Genomic DNA, 14,909 nt, shown 5'->3' with positions numbered 1-14,909 from the left:
CAGCCAATGACTAGTAATATTTTGTGAGAACTTGGAAATTAGGCACATGAGAGATACCTAAATGAGGGGCAATGATTGCATATATCTTTTGACATTTGTGAAACACAGGCAACCCTTTTAAGAAGTACTGGTTTATAACATTTTTTCATGAGGCATATTCTAATTTTGAGATATTGTCTATGTGTGATAATTGTCTGGTTTTATTCTAAGATGTTCATTATTTATTAATATGTTTTAAATAATTAATGTCTGTCATAGTGTCTTAGGAACTTCCCCCGCCTCCCATTTTTAACTAGTTTTGATATGTGAGAGCAAGTCCAGATATATATGTTCCCTTCAATTGAACGAAATAATTATGGGATGCCAAAGTGTTGAGTGAATACCTTTTTTTCAAAAATAGTATCTGTAATTCAGTTTCTGCTTTCTGGTTTTTCTGTGTACACTTGGATTTGTCAGCTCTAGTCAAGAAATATATTATTTTAAATTGGTTACCTAGATCTATTGTGATTTTTTTCTTGTTCCTACATGGACATGCCCCAATATTTCCTGGACTGAAGGCAGTTGAAGAAAAAGCTAAAATGTGAACAAGTTGATACAATAAAATATAAATAAGTAAAAAAGAGAGAAGAGTATTAAAACTAGATGCTAAATATTATCTGGGGAATTTCATTAATGGATTTTCACAATTTCCCATTACCTCAGATAACTCAAAATAAAGGAAATAAAGAGACCCCCTAGTAAAAGTGAAACAGAGTTTGTTTTGTTCAGTACTGTATTTGATAACATTTTGACAACCATGTTATTCTAGAAAATGATCAGTGTTTCCAGATGTTGTTCCTAATTTCTAATGACAAGCTAACCATCACAGCTTCAACGAGTTGTATTTATTTCTTGTTCACATAAGGATATTTTCTGATTCATTGAATTCAACATTTCTGTTCTGTTCCAACTACGTAAAAGACACAGTGCTAAATATTGGTTGGGCGAGGGAATTCAAAGTCCTTATCTCTAATAGCAAGTAATTTCCATGAAAAGGATAAATTTTCCTGTCCATTGTGCTTTTATGAGATTGTGTAATCTATTTTTTTTTCCATTTAGTTTGTCATTTAACTGTTTAGCATTCTCATCTAGAATAGCAGGGTGTCTGTTGATGGCTACCTCTATGTATTCACTGTTTTTCTTGGTTTACTATATTCTAGAAATAAAAGTGTATTTCACTTGCCATTGTCAACATTCTGTTCCTATAGATTATTTTGTCAAATGCTTTCTCTAGCTTAATTTAAGTGATTCATGAAATATGGCTTTGATCACAGCCCTTAGAAGAAAAATATGTGTCATGTTATGGCCTATGTATCTTACAAATAGGAAAGACTTCTGCATGGACAATGTGGAGTGTTCTTAGTTCAGATTTCTTTTACTGCTTCAGAACACATTGTCTTACTCACCTTGAATAGTCATTTTCCTTCTGGGCAATAAATATATTTCAAATATTTCATTCTAATCTTATTTTCTGCAAGGAAAGCTTTCTTAATTTAGACTCTAATCTTTTCTTTCATCATCAATACTGTATCTTATTTTATTGCTTTTCTCTGAATACCTTCATCTGTACAGATGCCTTGCTGATGATGAACTTGACTGGAACTCCAGCTAGATGTTCTGTTAAATCTGCACAACCTCTCTCTTGACCTCTTTCATCCATTTTCTTTTGCAAATCTATTCTGTAACCAAGAGAGAATATTCTGGAGAAGTTCCGGTTAGCATCATCTTCTAAGAACCATGTACTTTTTTAAGCCCAATGTTCTGTGTGTAATGCCCCATCATAAAACAAACTCAAAACATGATCTCTTTATCTTGAAACTCTTGATTCAGATCTGTTGCCATCAAAATTAACCAGATTCTCTGTTACTGAAGTATTTCTCTTCAGTAGTAACATTTTGGTCAAATTGCATGCCAACTGCCTGATCTTGTCTTCCACGATGAATTACTTTGTAAATACATCTGTGGATTATTCTTTTGGAGTGTGCAAATTATTCTACCTGACTTTTCTCAATCCTCTGCACTAGGAAGTTAAATAAAAACTTCTTTTTCAAGAAACAAAAGTTTGAAACAAATCCTACATCTATCTGGTCAGAGTGAAATTATAACCATGATTTTAATAATGGTGTCTCTTGACTGCAATCTTGCAATCACTTCACATCTTCTCTTGAAGGGCTAACTTGTACATTTGTGTGATGCCATGGGAAGTAGGCATCAAATCCATAATTGTAGTAAGACTTAGTTTTCATAAACAATGTCAAGAGACTAGATCCGAAGAAGTGTTGGAAATTATCTGATCCTGGCATTGTACTCTATGTCAAAGAAAGTTTTGTTATTTTAACCAATATCATAAGGATAGACATTATCACAATCAATCATACTAAATTCACCTAAAAAGTCAGCACAGTTCACCACTTTGCATCCTTTTGATGCAACCTAGTTTTGCATTGGGTTCCTGAAGTCATGCTCCATTTTCAAATAAACAATAGATAACTAATGAAAAATATCAACAGATTATCATCTAAATCCAGTTTGTTTTATTTTAATATTTAAAAAGTGTATAATTCTATTTTTATTCCACTATCTTAATGTTAGCAGAAGTGTACCTTCTTTGTTGGGTAGTAAAACTCTTAAGGTAAGTTTATTGGAAGAATGGACAATTGCATCATTAATCTTAAAATAATGACCTTTAAATTTTGTATGAAAGGTGAGATGACACAAATAAGTTTCTAATACATAATAATCATTTTTGAAACTGAGACATGATGGTAAATGAATATCACATTCCCTACATAAGAAAATCAAGAGATGACTAATTTCTAAAACCAAATGGGATTTTTATAAAGCATAAGAAAACAAGGATAAGCCAACTAGTCAATGATCCAATATTTAAAAACTGGAAGAAAATAAGACTTCTTAGAGCCATTAATTGTGAAATTTCACACAATAAAAGCTGTTAAATATAGATTTAGAATTACTGAAAATAGAAATAGAATAATAAAGCAAGGAAAACATATGCAGAGTATCATCGCTTCCTCTAATAAGTAGAGAAAAATATAGAAAAAATTCCATTCTTTCTTCTTATATGCCAGATTTTTTTTCTATTGTCTTTAATTCTCTAAAGACATTCTTTAAATGTCTTTAACATTTATTTTGAAGTAAAAGATGGGAATAATGTTGCCAAATCCATAATCAGTATGAATTTAGTAGCTCTGTGCTTCAAAATGCTCCCTAATCTGCCAATTTTGCTTACTTTTAAATTGTGATTATTTAATACATTTACGTACTTAGTGAGCTAAGAATGACAGGACTAGAAATAGAACTATATTGGCTTAAAACATAAGAAAAAAATTCCAAATTAGGAATTTTGTTTATTTCCATACAGAAACAGGCTTTGGGCTTCACCCATTTATGATGCTGTGAATTGCAAGCCATTATTGTGAATCTTTACTGTCACTAAAATATTTTCTGTGAAAAGAAATGGTTTCCCTTGTCATATATTCCCCTGGGCAACTAAAGATCTGGCTTCCATAAGGATGGTTTCAGGACCTGCCTGCTCTTCAGTGTCACCCCTTCCTTTTGTCATTATAACCTCTCAACAACTTTAAATAGCTCATGTTTTTAAATTTCTAAATCTCCATTTGAAAAAAAAGACCTGAATGCTCTTATTAATCTCCCATTTTGCCTGATTCCTCCCCCCCTCCCCCCCCCCGCAAAGAAATGGACTTAGAAGTTAAACAAAACTATATGACTATAGCAGAAATGCATGTGACAAAAATATTTGGTCACCTAGAATCACTGGGTCACTTAAAGTTGACCTCTGAGAGCAGCAGTGCAGGGGACCTTATGATTGTAGAAATCTTGCCATATAATTTTTCTCCGGTTTTGAAGAGGGGCTCTGACTACCCTTTCAGATGTATGTTATTCAGTACGCACAGAAAAACTTAGTCAAGATTGTCAGTATTATTTTATGTCAATTTAAGAGGTGGAAATTCTAAAGGTAGAAATAGGCATTGGTTATTGGCTTATCTTTTAAATCATGCCTGTCACACAAGCCACCCTTGGGTGCAAAAAAGAAAAGCAAAAAGAGTTGTAGTTCTGGCAACAATGAATGCATTAGTTCTTCAGTGATCCCAATGAAACAGGTAAGTATCCCTTTAGTACCATGTACTGGCTGGATGTGCAGGGGCCAAGGGCTTGATGAAGGTCACACAGCAGGGCAGTGGAACTTCCAGGAAAGAAATCTGAGATTCCCCACATACTGTTCCAAGCTTTAAGAGCTGCAGCCCTTGCTTTCTCTCTTGGTGATCTTCAATGCTTTAACTAGGGGATTCATCCCCTTTGAACCCCACTACAATTGTCCCCTATGATGCCTAACAAGGCAGGGTGCTTCTTCATCCTCCTTCTCCCAGATGGTCCATTTATCTGTTCAAGACAGCCAATGAGGAATCCAAATGGCTGGCCTGCTTAATATCATGGAGGCCCACCCATATCTCTTTCAGCACCTAATTCCTTCATATGCCTCTTTCTCCCAATTACCCAACCCCTCTTCCACCTCCCTAATCCCTTCCCAATAGGGTACGTTTTTTTTTTTTTTTTTTTTTTTTTTTTCTCTTGCACTCTCTCTCACTCTCTCTTTTCTGTATCTCTCGGAAATCAGACAGGAGTTCAGAGCACTTTCACTACCTTTTATGAGGTAGATTGTGATGTCATAGATGGGGGCAGGGCTAGTCAACTTTCTACCCACCTCCCAACCTGTGCTGAGGGAGCTCCAATCGGGAGTGGAAGCAGTGATTCTTCCATGGTGAGTAACTTTGCTTTCTAATCTAATCTGACTTACTGTAAAGATTAACTTTGAAAGCAGGGGGATGGGGTTTCAAGGAAGTAAAGATGTGACCACTCAAGGTCTCTTTACTTACTGTTAACCAACTTTGGGCATAGGATCTACTTATTTATTCTTTATATGAGTCAAGAATTCCACAGCACAGATATACTCTTCAAGCATGATCTAAACTTGAGAATTGAAAATGGTGTTTTCATTCCTTTATTTCTGTCTTTCTTCCCATTGGGACTGAAAGTCACTGCATATGTGGAATGAATCCATTCTGTAGTCCTTTGGTGAGCTTCTCTAAGGAAGGCTAGTTAGAATGTATTCTTCTTCCTTTGAAAGATTTCAGGATCACAGAATATCTTTTATTGATGTTTTCCCAGAGAATCAGTCTGCTCTTCTAAAACTGGGGTAAAACTGTGAAGAAACTGATACATAAGAAATATCAGCAAACTTGGTTTTGATGTAAACAAATGAAAACTTTCTAAGGCAAAGACTAAAATATTAACAAAAAAGAGTCACCGCTCTTGCAAGATTAAGGGTGCAGCCATGTCAAGGTGTCACAAACACATTTGCTGCCTTGTTTTTGTTGCATGTCATAACACTGATGCTGTTTTGTAGAATTTCTTGGTAGTTAAGAGCTGTGAAAAGCTGGTGTTCTTTGTGTCATTTGGGTTTCTATTATTGCAGATTACTTCTTTTATATGCCTTAGTATTTAGAAAGGATCAACCAGAGTGAGCATTTTTCTCCACTTTCCTTGTTCTCTTCTGGCTACCTATTAAAACTGTCAAGATGTTAGCTTTTATATAAAAGGGCAAAAGAAGTTCATGCAGGTGCTTAAATCTTTAAGGGATGTCGAAGCATCCAGGTGGGTGTTTTTTAAAAGGTTTGACCATCAGAATGTGAGGCTCTAAAAAAAATTAAAAATAAAAAACAAAAGAATGTGAGGCCCTGTTATTTTTCATGAGTGGGATAAAAGCATCCTGTTGTGGATCATGGGTAATATGAAAAATGTTAGGAGGGTATCATTCATTCTTTCAAAGTATGTATGCCTAGTTCACTGGCAATATATGGATATTGGTAATAGAGAATTGGGGGCAGTTTAAAAGGAGGAGTCCTTTCTCATCGACAGCTTTTCTGTTATGTGTCCACCCCCTCTGCCTCCCAGCCCCGACCCCCAAGTTATGCACTTCTACAGCTCAAAAGCACTAAAGCTGATACTGCCCTTTTTGTTACCTGGGGTGACTTCTGAAGTTATTTTCTCACTTCAGCTTTCTAACTTAAAGAAGTGACTGTAATGGTAGAGATTTCAGACACAATAAGGAAAACTAGAGCCATAATTGGCCAATAGGAAGATTTAGGTGATAATCACCTGAAGTAAACTTAATATTGCGATGTGGGTAGCAATGCCAAAGTCTTACATGTTGGATGATCCTTCTCAAGTCTCTGGCTTACCTTCCATTAGAAGTGCCAGATCCCTGAAACCCAGGTAGAAGCAAACCTTCAGTGCCAGAAAAATCTGATGTCTAATCATAGCTCAAGTTTGTAATGTCTTTTATCAACCCCTCATACAGCTGCCAGGTAAGAAATGCTCATATCTTATAAAGCCTTGGAATACAATCATCTTTAAACTTTGTGAGTTAAGAACGGTTGTGTTGTGCACTTGTACAAATTGAGAGAGTCTATCATGGAATGCATTGTGCATGCACTTGTTTATCCTCATGTGCATGTTTCATTTATAGTGGTGTGCAGTATTTCTTTACCCATTTTGTATTTATTAAACTTATAATTGTAAAATGCATACATATATTGTGCTCTAAATGAAACTGAATTCTAACAAAAGTTGCATTAAGTTGAGGTCTGAACACTGGTGTACTAGTCCTATTTCTGTCACTGATTAATTAGGTCACTCAAAGTAAATTACTTAGATCTCTAGAGCCTCAGTTTTCTCATCTATAAAATGATGATAGATGACCTAAAGGTTATATCCTAAGGTATCTTTGCTCTGAAATTCTACAGTTTTGTAATATATTTTTGAAGAAATGGTTTATGGGAAAATGATTGAATATGTTAATGAGATATAGTTTGTGTATGAGACATACAATTATTCAAATAGAAAGTTTCAGTCCAAAGTAGGTTTTAAAATGTACCCTACATCTGATGTAATGTTATTTGTTTAATGATGTGAGTCATATTCTTTTAAATGGATAATATCAAGCCTGTGAGATAGTTAGTGAACTATGTGTTGATTTGGAAGACTGATTTGTTTTTTAGCTCCATATTTTATTTTATTCTATGTGAGATAATATATATATATATATATATATATATATATATATATATCCCTACCTAATAGGTAATAGATAGAGCTAAGTTTCCTTAAGACTCTAAAATTCAAAATTACCTATGCAGTATTGCAGGAATTCTCTCATGCTGTTGGGAATAGTTGATGAGTAGGGAATTGGTAGGTATTGAGCTATGTGCTATGGGGGATAAAAGACAGACAAGGTGTGGCTACTGCTCTTGAGAAATGTGCAAGCTTTTTAGGAGTCTAGACACATGCCAAGTGTCAACTTAGATGTGAAGACAGTGTCAAAGAACTAAAAATATCCCATGTTCTGGGGTAGGCTGGATTGCACTGGGAAGGCTTTGTGAGAAGTTGAGGCCTTCAGCTAACTGTGAACATAAGGAAGGGAGGGAAGCATTTCAGGTCAGCAAGACCACAGATTCGTAAATGTTGCAGAGGATATCTTGTGTTTAGATATGCCATGTATCAAAATCAAAAGTCTTTGCTTATAGTTCAGCCCCATACTTTTCCTGAGTCCCTTAATCCTTAATCATATGCTGACTCTACAATGTATGATATACCTGTTTAGAAGAGTTGGGGAGGCTGCAAGTAAGTGAATTGCAATGATTATTTCTTAAGACATAATCAGGCAGCCATTTTCTCAGTTATGACGAAGGTCAAATGATCACTCACAGCCACAACTGTGGAAGAGAAATAAATACAAGAAAAGAATTATGAACAGAAGGAGATTCTAGCTCTGAGACAGTCTGGTTTTCTGATGAAGGTGGAAAGGGATTATCATGTTGGATTATCAAAGGGATTATCATCGATAGATTTAGAAATGTTGGATGGTCGTGGAAATGCCCATAGGCTAATGAGAATCTATGTAACCAGGATGATTTTCCGAAAAGCAAACAGAAGTTTCTCTGTGCACAGAGCAGGAATCATGTCAGACTCTGCTTTCAAACAGTCAATGTTGAGAAGGCTCAAACACTAAGTAAAACTGCACATGAGTATGCTAGTCTCTTTCCCTGATACACTTGGAAAGAGGTTATTGATTGCAGCCTGATTTACCCACATGGGCAAAGAAGCACACTTCCATTTGAAAGACTCTCTGTTTCTTTAGATTCATAGATGATTTGCACTGTATGCTTTGCATCACTTAGAAGGCACTGTTTTCTGTATTTCTTGCCATCCAAGTTCCTTCCAAGTTATTATGCTGGCCTTTCTAACAGATCGGAATTCCATGAGTAGATCTGCCTTATCACTTATCCTAGACTCTAAGACTTGGTTTACATCATCCAGTGAAATGTTTCTTAATTTCCTATCATGACATGAAAATTAATTTCTAGGATATATTATCTCAGGAAATCACTTTTAAAAGCTAATCGTATCTATATGAGAATGATGAAGTAGTAAGATCAAAGTCAGTTTTACAAAGCAAGAAATGTTCTCTTAGAAAGATCAAAGTCAGTTTTACAAAGCAAGAAATGTTCTCTTAGAACTAATTTCCCCAAAAAAGTTCAAGTAGGACTTATGTGAAATTTTGTGGAAGAATATAGATTATTAAAGGAAATTAGTGATATTAGAATTATATTTGTCCCAAGAGAACAATAACAAGGATGGCAACTGATCCCCTTCTCCCCATAAACGTCCCCAGAGGTAATTTCAGAAATAGGAGATCAGTTAGATTTATAATTGAACAAACATTTATGGAGTAAATAACATGTGATATTCACTGTTCTATGGATGGACATGGAATTAGCATGGACAACAGACACATAATCAGTAACTGTGATACATTATAATAATCACTCTAACAGAAATATATACAAAGTGATATGGACATTCCTGTAGAGAAGGGGAAGAGGAAGCTTCATAAAGTGGGTAATATATTTTTGAGCCTTCATAGATAAATGGATAGGAGTTTTCCAAGTTGAGGAAGAGAGAAAGGATTAGCCCAGGAGAGAAACAGAATGCCCATAGTATTGAGGTATAAGTGTGCTATTCTGTGCTGACTGGACCTGAAAATGTCAGAGATGGGTGGAAAAATGGAGAAAAGTAAAAGGTGAAGTTAGAAAGGTAGGTGGGGACTGGATAGCAAAGAAATTTTTTTGACCCATTCTGATTTTAATGAGTGTTTCTCAAAATGGTCAGAGATGCCAAACCCAACAAGGGGTGGGAGGAGACTGTTAAAATGCAGAACCCTGGGCTATGCTGCAGACCTCTTGAATCAGAAGCTGAGAGTAGTTTCTTGGAATCAGTAATTAACTTCTTTACCCCACCCCCAACCCGTACTAGGTGATTCATTTTTCAACCAAAGTTTCAGAATCTCTATAAGGCACAAAAGTGACTCATTGTGTTTCTATGTTGTTGGAAGAAGTTTCAGAAAAAAAATTAAAATATTAAGAATAAAAGATTTGGGAAAACTAGGATTTAGAGGTAATATAAGAATGTTCTCGAGCAAATTGGTTTAAATTTTGGATTAGAATAAAAAAGAATTTCTAAGAATCTTGAGTATAAAGAATTACTAAGTCATGCTGTTAAATTTCCTTGAAGGAAAAGCATGAGACTAGAAACATTTAAGGGACACTCTTGCGTCTTTCAGTGTCATGTCATAAGGGGTTAATGAAGTTCAGAGCTAAATTTTTCTACAGCTCCCAAGTTGTGTGAAGATAAGGAATAAAGGCAACAGTCCAGAGCAATATTTGTTTCTGGATGGTATTCTTTAGTAGAGCTATTTGGCTACTTATTAATTTTAGTTAGGTGAATTTCATTGAAAAAGAAATGTATATATTAGCATTTCCATCATGACTGAAAAATCAAGCTCTCAAGCCAATGTAGGGCTTAATCTGTATGGTCTATGATGAAAAAATATTAATTACACAACTATATATTTGAGTCAACAATCATATAGAAGAGCTAATGTTTTTCTCTATTTTTTCTTCATGGACAACAGTTGTTACCCTGTACCCATCAGTCTGTGTAGAAAGTTATACAAGTGTTCAAAGATATAAGAAGAGGGAGGCACTAGACAGGTAGTTTACATTTGACTAAGACATGAGAATGAACCCCGGGCTGGAAGACACGGCCCTCAAATCACAGCAAATAGTGTCAGTTCTGGATTTAGCCCTTTCATTGCTTTGCACACAGTTCTCATGTTCCAGATTGCCAGAATCTTTCATATTTTTTTAATTTGAGAATTTCTTTACTTAGAAGTCAAGAAATAATAGGGAACCTTGCTTTTTCTCCACATTCATCTCTGTTTATGCAGATAACTGCGATACCTGTTTTACCAGAGATGGTGATACTGTCACAGTCTAGAAGTAGTTGACTGGTAGGATGCCAGTGTCCACCATTAATTAAGCAACTTAGTTTTGGCATGTTGACCTGAAGTTTTTTGTTGTTATTGTTTTCTTTGGAATTCTTACAGATATTTTTTACCAATGATATGTAGCTCTGTCATTGCCTTTATTACACCAACCTAGGCAAACATAACCTTAGATGGTTCTTAGAAGACATACCAGGTAAAATTATTTACCTCAGACCCAGAATTTTACCTGAATAAAAGCCAAGAAGAGAACAGTAACAGACACATGATTTTGATGTCAGAGATCTGAAAAATAAGTTAGAGAATACCCTGTTTTTTTAAAGTGGATGTTAAAATTATAAGCAAGGGATTGCTGTTAGATGTGAATTTGGAAACCACCTCTGTCTTTTACAATTTGGGTGATATTGGGCAACATTCTTAATCTCTGAGCTTTCACTTTTGATTTATAAACTGGAACAGTAATTCTACTTAGAGGGCCGATAGGACAACCGCGTGAAGTAAATGACATTATTATGCTAGCTAAGCTATATTGAGGGCTCAGTATGTGCTAAGCATTTTAAATGTACTATGCATTTTGTTTTCATAATCATCCTGTGGAGAAGACACTCTCACCTCCGTTAAAAGCATTAGGAAAATGAGGTTCAGAGAATTTAAGTAACTTTCTGGAGGTCACAAAGTTAGTGGTTGATATACCGTAATTCTTCCAGGAAACCTCCCTTGATGTTCTCCCATGGCATGGCGTGTTTTCTCTGTTACTCCTGGTATGACGTTACAGTGTAAGAATTTATTTAATTATATGTCTCCCACCTAGTCTGTGAGGTCCATAAGGTTAAAGAATGTGTCTGAATATCCTTCATTTTTACCCTGGTTCCTTGCACAGTGAGCACATGTGCTTACTGTGTTAGCATCTTTGCCATCCTTTATTCCATTGTAGAAACTCATCACACTGAAAGATCCCAGTAAATGATTCTAAAGTCTATCATTCATTCACTCTTCCTACATGAGAGCACCTGACTTTATTTTAAGTACTAGATTTGGAAGTGCATTGTTTACCTACGATTTGGGACCAAAAATCAAATAATTAAATTTTTTTCTAAGTAATCTAATTCCATTGTAATTTACTTTGTTAACTTTTCTAGTACCTTAAGGAGACTTTTTTTTTAAGATTATGATTTGGAAATATATAGAGTTTCTTCATAAAGGGGTGAATTAATCAAATTAGTAATTAATGTTAAAAAGAAATTTGAAAGTAAGGTCCATAGTAACCTGGTTGGTTTCATTTGCCCTCACACATGAAGGTATGATATATTAAAATGTTAACTATTTTAAAATATGAAATATTGCTTTGTAATTAAGTATCCTAAATTATTAATGCCCAATAATAGTATCAACAATTTGTATAAAGCTTTTCACATTTTAATTAGATTTAGATTCAACTACATATGATAAAACATCCAAATAGAGTCATTTCTCTCTCACATAGAATAAGTATATCTGTAGTTCAGGGCCCGTCTAGTGAACCCAGAGTCATCAAGGACCCAGACTCCTGCTCACTTTATGGTCTGCTTTACTTAGTATGGGGCTTCTACTCTCAAGTTCATCTTTTGGTCCAAGATGACTACTAGTGCTTCATCTTCCCATTTTCCATACAAGAAGGGGTCAGAGGGCAAAATGGTGTGCTTCCACCCCTCCAAAAGGATGCTATGTTAGCACCCTTTAAGAAGATTTCCCAAGAACATCTGTCCCCCTACCCTAACAATTTCTGCTTACATCATATGAGGAATCTGAAAAAACTGGAGAGAGTTAGGCATGGAGTGGCAGTTCTGGGCCGTGTATACCCTCCATTAAGAGGAACACAAATTGAATTGACTTCCAATAGTTGCTATGTGACCTTGGGCAAGTTGCTTAACCATGCTGAGCCCCATTTTTCTTAACTGTAAAGTGAGAATGGTATTAGTATCTACTAAACTGTGTTATTAAGATTAAATGTGTTAATGTGTGCCACAAATTTAAGACAGTGCCCAGAAGATAGACTTACTAAATAAGTGGGTAGCTAGTTTTATTTTTCATTATCTTGTTTCTCCCAAAAGGTGATAGTCTTTTTGATGATGTAAGTGCCATCTTGTCCTCTTTTATCATGTCTACCCCGATCAGCCATTGGGAGAACAGTAGTAAACAACCAGCCAAGGTTTCTGCCCTCATAGAGATTGCATTCTTTTGTCATTAGGAGTCCTAGAGGAATCACTTACAGAGAGGAGATGGTTGAAAATCCAGAAAGGAAAGATTTCAACAGAGAAGTGAAGTGCTGAATCTCACATTTTAGTCTGTAGAAGAATCATATGGGTAGCAAATAAAAATGGAGATTCCTGGGCTCTGCCTCCACAGTTCCGAAACTCACATCTGAGATCAGGAATCTGCATTCTATTTGTAAATGTTCCTAATGCAGATAACACTTTGACAAATACTGATTTAGGAAGTAGAGGGAGGAGAGCCCTATGGGCTATGGTGACAGCTTCCCATGACTTTCAGTCAGTTTCAACCCTTTCCTAGGAAATTTCTTGGCTTGTTCCATTAGGCTATTTCAGTCTAGCCTAGACTGTTAATTTTTAGGTGTGGGAGGCTTGTTATGATTCTTCATTGTAGAATGTTTAGCAGCATCTCTGATGTCTCCACACTAGATACTTGTAGCAAACTCTTTTCTCCAGTAGTGACAATCAAATGTCTCCAGACATTGCTAAATGTATCCTGTGGTGGGGAGACAAAATTGCTTTTGGACGAGAACCATAGGTCTGGTTTAACTCTTGACCTTTCACCGAGAACATAGATACTATTTGAAATGTAGCCTTTTATTTCTTCCCTTTGGAAGGGTAGAAGATGGCAGATACAATGTTTCCAGATTCATCTGCCAAATGTCTATTCCCAGCCAGGCATCAAGGTGTGCGCGTGTACTTTCCTAGAAGCAAGACTCCTGAGAACCCGTTACAGTAGCCTCTGGCCATAACCTTCACACAACTTTTACAAGTCTCCATCACCTCCCTTTTTGGTTACCCCAAATGTTCCTGTCATAGAGATGCAGGCATTTCTACTCTCAAAGGCAATTAAGGGCTTTAGTGAGATTGTTGTTTCAAAGAAAGTTTTAAACAAGTTAAAATGGCTTCAATTTCTTGCTTTTTACAAACAAGGGTATTCGGCTTAAAACAACTCAATTGTCTTTATAGCACTTTTTTTTTTTTGACAAACTCTTTCCACATATCATTACATATTACATGAACTATTCTCTCTGTATATTTTTATAATCCTTATGAGATAAAAAATAAGTACATTTTAAAAAATAAGAAAAAAGCAAAGTGACAGTTGATATTTTTTTCCTGAAAAAATATTAAAAAGTGTGTCAGGCTGATGGTCTCCTTGAGATTCAAATTACTTATGTGAGTGTTTTTGAGATGATTTTCATGATGAGTAACCCTGCAATGCTTAAATTAGTGCTGGGTGAGCCACTGAAACCAAGCAAGTTAAGGTAGAAATTGAATAAGTTTCATAGCTTAGCATTAATTTTTTTAAGAGAAGGTTGGAGAGCTGTAATGGGTGGTGACTCCAGATACAACAGAGATCACTCTTTCTTTCAAAGATGTAGCTGTAGTGTATTTGAAGAATTTGCCTTGGCATTTTTTAGTGTATCAGGTAAAAAAATAATGAGGTAGCCTTTACATCTTATAATAAATATGGAGTTGATTTAACTTTGTCAAAGTCTAGATTCACAGGGACTTCCAAGATAGGGATTGTGCCTTGAGGAAACTTTCATCTCAGTATTAAGTAAGACTTTTAGTAGGGGCAAGATACTGTATCAGACTCTCTCCAACCCTTTAATGTTTATCTTTGTTCACTTGTTAAAAGTTGTGATTTTCTTGGAAGTCCAGGAAGTACTTTTTTTTTAAAGAAGTTTTCCAGTTTCATAGATTTGAGGCTTTCTTTCAAAGGAACCGCTAATATTTTTTCTATAATTTTTAGCAATACTGTTATGCATTTCCAGTCTTTTGAGAATACTTTGTCCTTTAATCTGTGATTTTGAAAGTTTCTTGTACAGCTCAACCTCTGTTGCAAGAGAACGACAATGTGTTGTCCATCCATAGAGGTTTTTTGTTGGACCAAAGAAATAATATTTCCGGTTTTAGATTGAAGGGAACCCTCTGGTGCTTTTGCTGTATTTTCACTAAAGTACAGTCACTCCGGGGAAAAGATTCCAAACCAGGCCAAGCTCTGGCAGGCACCTGTATGGGAAGTATCCTGGCTTCTCAGGGGAGCCACCTTAAATGCCCTTTATTTCTTATGTTATTCAAAAGTAGTTGGAGCTGCAGTATATTGCTGAATACACTATACCTGGGGACAGAAGTCATGCAGTTGAATCTCTAGTAATTGTCCTTATCTA

At 35.6% G+C, this 14,909-nt stretch overlaps 1 protein-coding gene across 10 annotated transcripts in view; it reads left to right on the top strand.

Moving 5' to 3' along the window:
- Positions 1–14,909, top strand: part of CTNNA2 (catenin alpha 2) — a 1,085,794-nt gene that overhangs the window by 1,054,241 nt on the left and 16,644 nt on the right. For 5 of the 10 annotated variants that reach the window (XM_005599873.4, XM_023619644.2, XM_070236223.1 and 2 more), the window contains one exon: positions 4,697–4,840. The exons of the other annotated variants lie outside the window; for them this stretch is intronic. In XM_005599873.4, the coding sequence (XP_005599930.1) occupies positions 4,697–4,840 (144 nt within the window). The remainder of the gene's footprint in view (positions 1–4,696; positions 4,841–14,909) is intronic. 10 annotated transcript variants of the gene reach the window in all.

Source organism: Equus caballus, chromosome 15, assembly GCF_041296265.1.
Source record: "Equus caballus isolate H_3958 breed thoroughbred chromosome 15, TB-T2T, whole genome shotgun sequence".
NCBI classification, from domain to species: Eukaryota; Metazoa; Chordata; class Mammalia; order Perissodactyla; family Equidae; genus Equus; species Equus caballus.
This window is presented reverse-complemented; position numbering and strand designations above follow the sequence as displayed.